General features: G+C 38.4%; 1 protein-coding gene across 3 annotated transcripts; it reads right to left on the bottom strand.

The window, feature by feature from the left end:
* Nucleotides 1-1017: 1017 nt before the first annotated feature.
* Nucleotides 1018-6706, bottom strand: LOC124284444 (mitochondrial import inner membrane translocase subunit Tim9-like). Of its 3 annotated transcripts, none has more exons than XM_046720527.1 (4): nt 6590-6706; nt 5508-5582; nt 2435-2530; nt 1018-1814 (listed from the first exon to the last, which is right to left on the bottom strand). In XM_046720527.1, exons 2-4 carry the CDS (start codon nt 5562-5564, stop codon nt 1728-1730), a joined length of 240 nt encoding a protein of 79 aa, XP_046576483.1. In that variant the 5' UTR covers nt 5565-5582; nt 6590-6706; the 3' UTR covers nt 1018-1727. The 3 variants fall into 3 exon arrangements, with proteins under 3 accessions (XP_046576483.1, XP_046576481.1, XP_046576482.1); XM_046720525.1 differs by having other exon boundaries at nt 1018-1819; XM_046720526.1 differs by lacking the exon at nt 6590-6706 and adding an exon at nt 6086-6109 and having other exon boundaries at nt 1018-1819.
* Nucleotides 6707-8133: the final 1427 nt, after the last annotated feature.

Here is an 8133-nt window from a genome sequence, read left to right on the forward strand (position 1 = left end):
ATTTAATAGTGCTACAGCCCACTGAGATACCATGCAGCAGTATTGTCTTATGTGTATTTAATGTGATACCCCTCTCAGAGTACACCCTGAGCCCACCAGTCCTTGTTTTATCCCCTTAATGTCCAGCACCAGGCAGGGTAACATCAGGTATGATCATTTGAGGTCTCTTGGTATGACACAAGTGGTAATCAAACCATCAGCCTACAGCTCTCAGGGCAGATGCCTGGCCCACAGAGAGGGAGTGAGTTTAGTTTTACGCCGCACTCCGCACTATTCCAGCTATATGGCGGTGGTCTGTAAATAATGGAGTCTGGACCAGACAATCCAGTGATCAACAGCATGAGCATCGATCTACACAATTGGGATACGATGACATGTCAACCAAGTCAGTGAGTCTGACCACCCGGCACCCTTACTCGCCTCTTACGACAAGCATGGGTTCTGAAGATCAATTCTAACCTGGATCTTCAATGGACGAGGCAGAATGCCGATGCTGAATATAGAGTGTTGGTAAATGTGTAATTGATACCACAGTCACTAGTCTCTCATGACCAAGTCAGTGAGTCTGACCACCCGGCACCCTTACTCGCCTCTTACGACAAGCATGGGTTCTGAAGATCAATTCTAACCTGGATCTTCAATGGATGAGGCAGAATGCCGATGCTGAATATAGAGTGTTGGTAAACATTGTAATTGATACCACAGTCACTGGTCTCTCATGACCAAGTCAGTGAGTCTGACCACCCGGCACCCTTACTCGCCTCTTACGACAAGCATGGGTTCTGAAGATCAATTCTAACCTGGATCTTCAATGGACGAGGCAGAATGCCGATGCTGAATATAGAGTGTTGGTAAATGTGTAATTGATACCACAATCACTGGTCTCTCATGATATTGTCCTTTGAACATTCTCAATCAGCAGGTGAGAACATGAGTGGTTTCTTCACTGCACTAAATCATTTCTCTGCCAGCTGCTTTGTTTTAATGTTTACGGATAATTACAACTAAATACACTTCCAATGTTTAGTGTTTTTATTCTGATTGATTGTTCCTTGACAAAACACTTTGACACATGAAGAATGTTTGCACACACATATACATGTCAAAACATTGCCTTACCACACCTAAAGAGTCCTCCAAGGATGAAAATTATGATAAATGCACTATCCTGTTTTCTCAAACACACTATACCCATTCACACCCCTCAGAGCCCCATCACATTTACTTCACGTTGCACTGCTCCCAGGCTACATAGACCAGTATGTCGGCTACATGCAAGTTTCTCCCTGTTGTCAGCACGGACTCAGAATGATTATTTCACCATAAATTCCACTCACAAGATATTCATCTACAATGTAAAGTCAGATATATAGTATCCAAAGTATAGACTGTTTTAATATTGTTATGAAAAGTCTGAGTTTTAAAATGAATTTAGAAACACCTGTTTAGTAAAAGCAGACTTGGTCTCTGCAAAATCACATTTCTGGCTCCTTAAGACCTTTCTTTGTCAGAGACAGTCTTTCAACAAGACAGTAATTACCATGATCCATAAACTCATGCAGTCATTAAGTAAAAGATGCAATTGATTTTCCATGGATGAATCATCAAGTGAATGCAATGTTGGTGGAACGTAGACCTTCATCCTTCAACACAGTTGTCTCCCCTTCCAGCATCAGTAGCTTCATCAGTTGCCACTTGATGCCATCTGAGACACAGTGGATGCGGCGTCAGAGTGTGTCAGCTGATACTCCTGGAAGAGCTGTGAGATCCGTTGAGTCAGTTTCAGATACTTCTCTAAGCAGTTTGTTGAACAGCTACTCTGATGAGAGAAATAGATAATTATAGTAAGTGAATATCTTGAATATTCCAGTCACCTCACAGCTGGGATAACCCAGAAACAGAAATCACATACTTTAACCACATGGAGGAACAATCTCTGGTCTCCCATGTGACAAGCCAATACCAAGCATCCACTCCAGCTGACAATACATTTACTAGTTTTGAAACCATTCACCACTGGTACCTTATTCCATAGTGTAACAAAAATGTACATGTTACAGAAAGCCTATGCACAAAGTTAGATATTTCTCACTTAGTTCACTAGACAATACACACAGTAATGGTAATCTATGCATATAAAACAATGCCTAGCTGATGAGGAGATATAATTAAAACATTTTCTAGTGATGTTTCATCCCAAGTTTTATTCATATTTAACGAGTTTCTTAAATACATGTTTGTTATACCTGAATTCACTCAAGGTATACAATGTAGTTTTTTGTCTGGAAATAATACTATAAAATCCACAATCCTGAATCTCCTAGAGGAGGATGTGCATTACACTTAGTTGTGCACATTACACAAGAAAATATGGTACTTTTTGAAAAATATCTTTTCTTCTTGAACCATGTCTGCTGAAACATGTGAAACGTACCTCTCCATCCAGCACCTTCCTGGTGGTGAAGTCATGAACACAATCCTGGAAACACTGCTCAGAAAGTTTGTTGTAGGAAGACAAGAATTCACGGAACTGTAAAATATAAGGATAATACACAAAAAGTGCATCAAACAGAAAATGATAGACAGTTTTACAATAACACAACAGTTACTCTGAAATCTTCTAACAAGGATCACCTTGACTCCACATCTACCTTCTTAAAGGTCACATAAACCCTAGGGGGTTAAAATACATAAATCACTAACTGGCATCCTTATAAATGAAACCCCGTCATTAAAACTACTCATTTCGACCTTTAATTGACTTAAATCGACCTTTTTGACAACAGTGCACAATTCTCACCCGCGAACGAAATTTCAACCAATCAGAGCGGCGCGACTCTGTGACGTCATATGAGGAATAGCTTTGAGGGCCGATGCAGAATTCATCTACATTTTAGGGGGTAAATTATCTTGTTTACAGGCTTGTATAAACCTGAAATCGTGACAATTGTTGTGGAAAATGAAAGCTATATGTTCTCACAATCTACTGGCATTTACTTTTGTCTCCTGCTTTGTCTAGTTTCCGAGTTACAACTTGTTTTCATAGACGCTTCTGTCACAATTGATTGGTGTCGTTAGGCCCTATTTGTATAATGACTGATCCAAATTGATCCCATTTCTGTGTTTTTTTACCTCGATATTTAATCATGTCATGTAAAAATCTGTTTGTATTCTCAAAACAGTGTCGGCTCATAAGTTTTCACATGCAATACAGCAATTAATACTCCATTGTTGTAACCCGTGTTTGGTGGTATAAACCTACACATGTTATTTGTCATCATTCACTTGATGGTCAGTTAATGAATTTATAACAGGTATAATTAGTGGTAACACACTTAGATTACCCGACAAAGGTTCCCATTTGGCATTTCCTGTGTCTGGAGTAAATATTCAACATTATAAACATCGATCAAAGGATTAACCGATAACACGCTGATTGATTAATTACTTTTATCTTACACAGCGGATTTGTCAAAAGGCAGTGTTTATGTATGTAGATTTACTAATCTATACTGAATACACTCTGTCGTGTCGGTGTCTGCGTAAAAACAACGTCCTTCTTTCAAAGGATTAACCGGCAATACATTGATTGATTCCCCATGATTGGCTAAGTAAATTACTGTTTTTAATGAAAGGCGGACATTATGCAATTAGTTGCCAGGTGTGCTATCTTGGGTGACCAATGAGACTATACACCAATACCTGAAAAGATTTATCACTTTTTCGTATATTAAACTGTTAAAGACACATCATTTGGAACAGTTTTGTGGATATTGATGGATACATTCCTCAAACAAGGTAATGGCCTGATATTGTTCCTATAACTTTAATCTGTTTTAGTTTTAATATTTGCATTTTGTTTTTTATTCATTTGTCGTAGCATTCAACGGAATCATTGTTTTCGCCGTGAAGTGTAATGAGACAGACAAAATACACTAGGGTGTGTGTGCGAATTATGATTCACATTGGCAAACTATAAAATGTCTAGATATTACAGTTCTGTTATAAATTCACTATAAGTATCAGCAGATCGTCAGCTTTTTATTTAGTTTCAAAATGCATAAAAGTATGATAATAAACTAATTAGGATTATAAGACCAAATATAAAGACGCACATTGACCAGTATCTACATACTGGTGAGTGGACATTAACCATGTGAATGTAGCAAAGAAATTTATCGCGCAGTATTGTGACTTCGACCCCACCTCGCTTCCGTGGAAGAAATCGTTATGTTATAAGTTGTGTCATGCAAAATCCTTTTGGTTATGATTCCAATACATATTTAACTCACGAGTAGAAAGTAGTTTTGATTTTCTAACTTGATGAAAACAAACTATAATCTCATTAATTCTAACAGATTTTTTATTTTCAAAAATGGAAGCCCTGTAAGGAACATCCGCCAGTCTGTGGATAAATGCTATTTAGGTTTGTTTTCACCGAAGTTATAAAATCAAAACTACTTTCTACTGGTAGTAAAATATGTATTTTATTGATGGCCAATAGGATTTTGCATGACATAGCGTATAACATAACAATTTCTCTCCTGGCAGCGAGGTGGGTGTCAATATAATACTACTTACAATATTATTGTTACTTCGACCACAACCTCACTTCCAAGGAAGAAATCGTTATGTTACAAGTTGTGTTATGGAAAATCTTTCTGGTCATCAATCATATACATATTTTACTATAACTAGTAAGTAGTTTTGATTCTGTAACTTCCGTGAAGCGATCTGAACACAAGTAAGATATCGTTTCAGGCTTCCACAACGCTTCGCCGCGCACTCACAAACATAACCCATTTAGCACGAACTGCGGGGTCCTGTGGAAATCTGTGCATGGTGACACCATCACCCGACCCCTAGGAGCAATTGGCGACAAAGCAACGATTCGGCGTATGTCGTCGTTCATGTCGAGAAATCATCAAAATGATGAGCGTGCTACACACTTTCTATACAACTAACTGAAAATCGTTCCTCATATGACGTCACTGCAGTGCTCTGGCGACAGAGTTACGTAACCTGTCTGTGGTTTCGTTGGCGGGCGAGAGGGAAGCAGGCGACTTTTTGGCCACTTTTAATCGCTCGGTATTAATTAACCACAAGTTTTTAAAGAATAAATTTGGTGTTCCGCATAAGACTAACCACAAATCTTTCATATGTAATGGTTAAAAGAGTAACAAAAAAACAAAGTTTAGTGGTTCTTTAACAGGAAGTCAAACATATCAAATAGGCAGAGGAAAAATACAAAATTGCCACAAAGTTGCCAGGTTTCAATTTTAAATAGTCCCCTTTAAATATGTTAGGTATGTTTAGTTATGGTAGGGAAATGTCAATATAAAATTTAAACTTTTGTGTGTTTCCAAAGAAAGGTCCACAGAAAAAAGACTCATTTTACCTGCCAGTTATCAGCAATAGTCTTAACTATTTCTTGATGTTGAAATTTATTGACGTTGCAAAACTGAATCCTTTTCTGACAATATTCAGACATCATTGAGTGAACTCACCTGTTTGACGGTGCTCTCAGGGTCCAACTGGGGGAAACCTCCAGGTGCTGCCGCCATTTTAGTCACGGCTGGTCACTGAAAGACATACAGGAAATGATATTTCAAAGCTAAACATACGTGAGGAATGGATTGCCAAGTGGTACAAGGTACTACAATTTGCTGTGCAATTTGTGATTCTTGGTGGTGCAAGTGTCTGCTAATTGTGGGTTTGAATCCCAAAGTACCCTGATTGTGAGTGAGTGAGTTTGATTTTACGCCGCTTTTAGCAATATTCCAGCAATATCACGGTGGGGGACACCAGAAATGGGCTTCACAACCCTGATTGTGACATTTGGTTGTCTGCACCATCCAACATTGGTGATGTTCTTGTTGTTTTGTTATTAATATCAGCCTCAGCAGATTGCAGACTTTTCTGATCTTGGGAATACACAGCAGCAGAAACTGTACTAATCTTATAAAATTTCAGCAAATTCTTGCTGCAGGTGTGTCCGGTTTTGCAAACACGTGCCACTTTTTCGTGAATATACCACGGGTATTTAAAACAGCTTATTATTGAAAATGTTCAAATGAGAGAATACCATAAGTCCAGTAGAGATCTGCTAAATGTTGTTTAACACATGAGGCATCGAAAAAAGGGTGTCACTGGGCATAAAAGAAACTGATGTAATTAACAAGGGGAGATAACACACCGAAGATGTCATCTCTATTCATATTCATAACAGAACTGCATTTACACACCTTTCACCGGATACTGTATTTACAGATTTGTACGATATTATGGGATGTTTTGCTACTTTCATCATATTTTTAGATACATTTATACATAGATATATACTACTTAAAACACACTAGATAGGTCTTGTAATCTCTCTATTGTGCATGTGTAATCATCAGTGACAATGCAATGTGTAGCAACTTGGAGCGTCTGCTTCCAACTGATCAAGACCGGTAGAGGTCAAAATTGATTCGTTCGGTTGTAAACGCCACTTTCGCACCTATTTGTCTATATCCAATAAGAGTTAGGTATGGGAAAACATCTTCGCCAAATAATGTTTATTTAAGGTATACTGGTTATGAATTACCTTCTAAATAAAGTCGAAGAAAACAACCATCAACACATGTTCCGGCATGTAGTTGAAACTACCGGAAATAGGATAGGTAGAAAAAGCATTTGTACTGACGTGTTTCATTGGCTGGCATTGAAAGTCGTAAAGTATCATTTACATGGTAAGGCTGCGAGTACTGACTAGGACTATGTTTCTGACATATTTGATTCAGATAATCCATAAAAGGGTCTGTAAATATGATGTTATCCTAAGGTTATCGCTGTACTGAATTACGACGTTGCCGTATATGAAAATGATAGCCAATCACAGCTGCTTTAACAACATGTATACATAGTTTACAAACATGGTCGTAAAAGCGAGGCAAATATAAGTATTTGAGAAAATTTTGTGGATTATGTCGCCGTGGCAGGTATATTTGCTAACTACTCTCTCCTTTTTGAGCTCTGACACTTAATTTACTGTAGTCTTCTTAATGTATGAGGCACCCAAACACGAAACGAGTTGGTTTAATGACTGTTTACTTGTATCAAATGACAAATAGGCCTCGACTCGAGTGGTGACTACTTGAAGTATATTTTAACATGTTTGAGACTGTCATGGTCCTATAGCAATGTGTTCTTGTGAATGCCTTGACAGTTCTCCAGGTACACTTACAGAATACCGGATTATATTGTTTAATGTCACGTCAAAAGGAACCGTAAACCTTACCCCTAACCCTAACCCTAATTATGTCCCTAAACCTTACCCTAACCTGAAGTTGTATTCTATTATATTCCAAAACGTCGAATGGTTTACTTGTTAAAAGGGGCTGTCTATGTCAGAGACTGAGTTGTCTTCTATTATATTGAGTCGGCCTTGACTAAGCCCTGTAACATTTTTGCTCGCACACATTCTCTATTGTACGTAGCATATTTTCAAGTCTTCATCCCTTACACACTATAATAAGTCACTGAATGAAATTGTGTCATGTATGCTTGTGTAGTTGCAATCCCAAACACCCTATTTTTTCATGGTTTTGTCTTAATCTCATGAGTCCCTTTCTCTATGCTAATTGACCACACTGTTATTCCTTTCAAACTTATCACAAGAAAAATCTCATTAAAGTATGACTTTGCTCCTCATCGAAGTCAGAGAGCAGTATAGAGAAAGATTACTGCAGCTGCATTTCAGTCTGTCCTAGCGTTGATGTTTATGATGTGTACTTATGGCACTTATCTATGTGTACTTATGGCACTCATTAACCATATTAATTGGTAGATTTGGAGCACCTTTAGAATACAGCACCACAACTTATCGTGAGGACGATCTGTGCCATAGGTCACGTGTCATTGTTGTAAGCTCGACAGCTAACCGACTGAGCTACATCCACACTGTTGCACAATGTGCAAATTTATCGAGTCATTCCTGTGACATCACGGAAATGAACGGAAAGAGTCAAATAGGTCACGGACAAGTACGAAGGTTACTGGTAGACTTGGTGTCTTGTGATTTGAATCAGGGAGACTATATAAGGGGGAGTGGTCACTCCTCGGAAAGCCCCTTAGCGTATGCCTCGGCTC

This window comes from Haliotis rubra, unplaced genomic scaffold (assembly GCF_003918875.1).
Source record: "Haliotis rubra isolate DU_JTF1 unplaced genomic scaffold, ASM391887v1 Scf337, whole genome shotgun sequence".
Lineage (NCBI taxonomy): Eukaryota > Metazoa > Mollusca > Gastropoda > Lepetellida > Haliotidae > Haliotis > Haliotis rubra.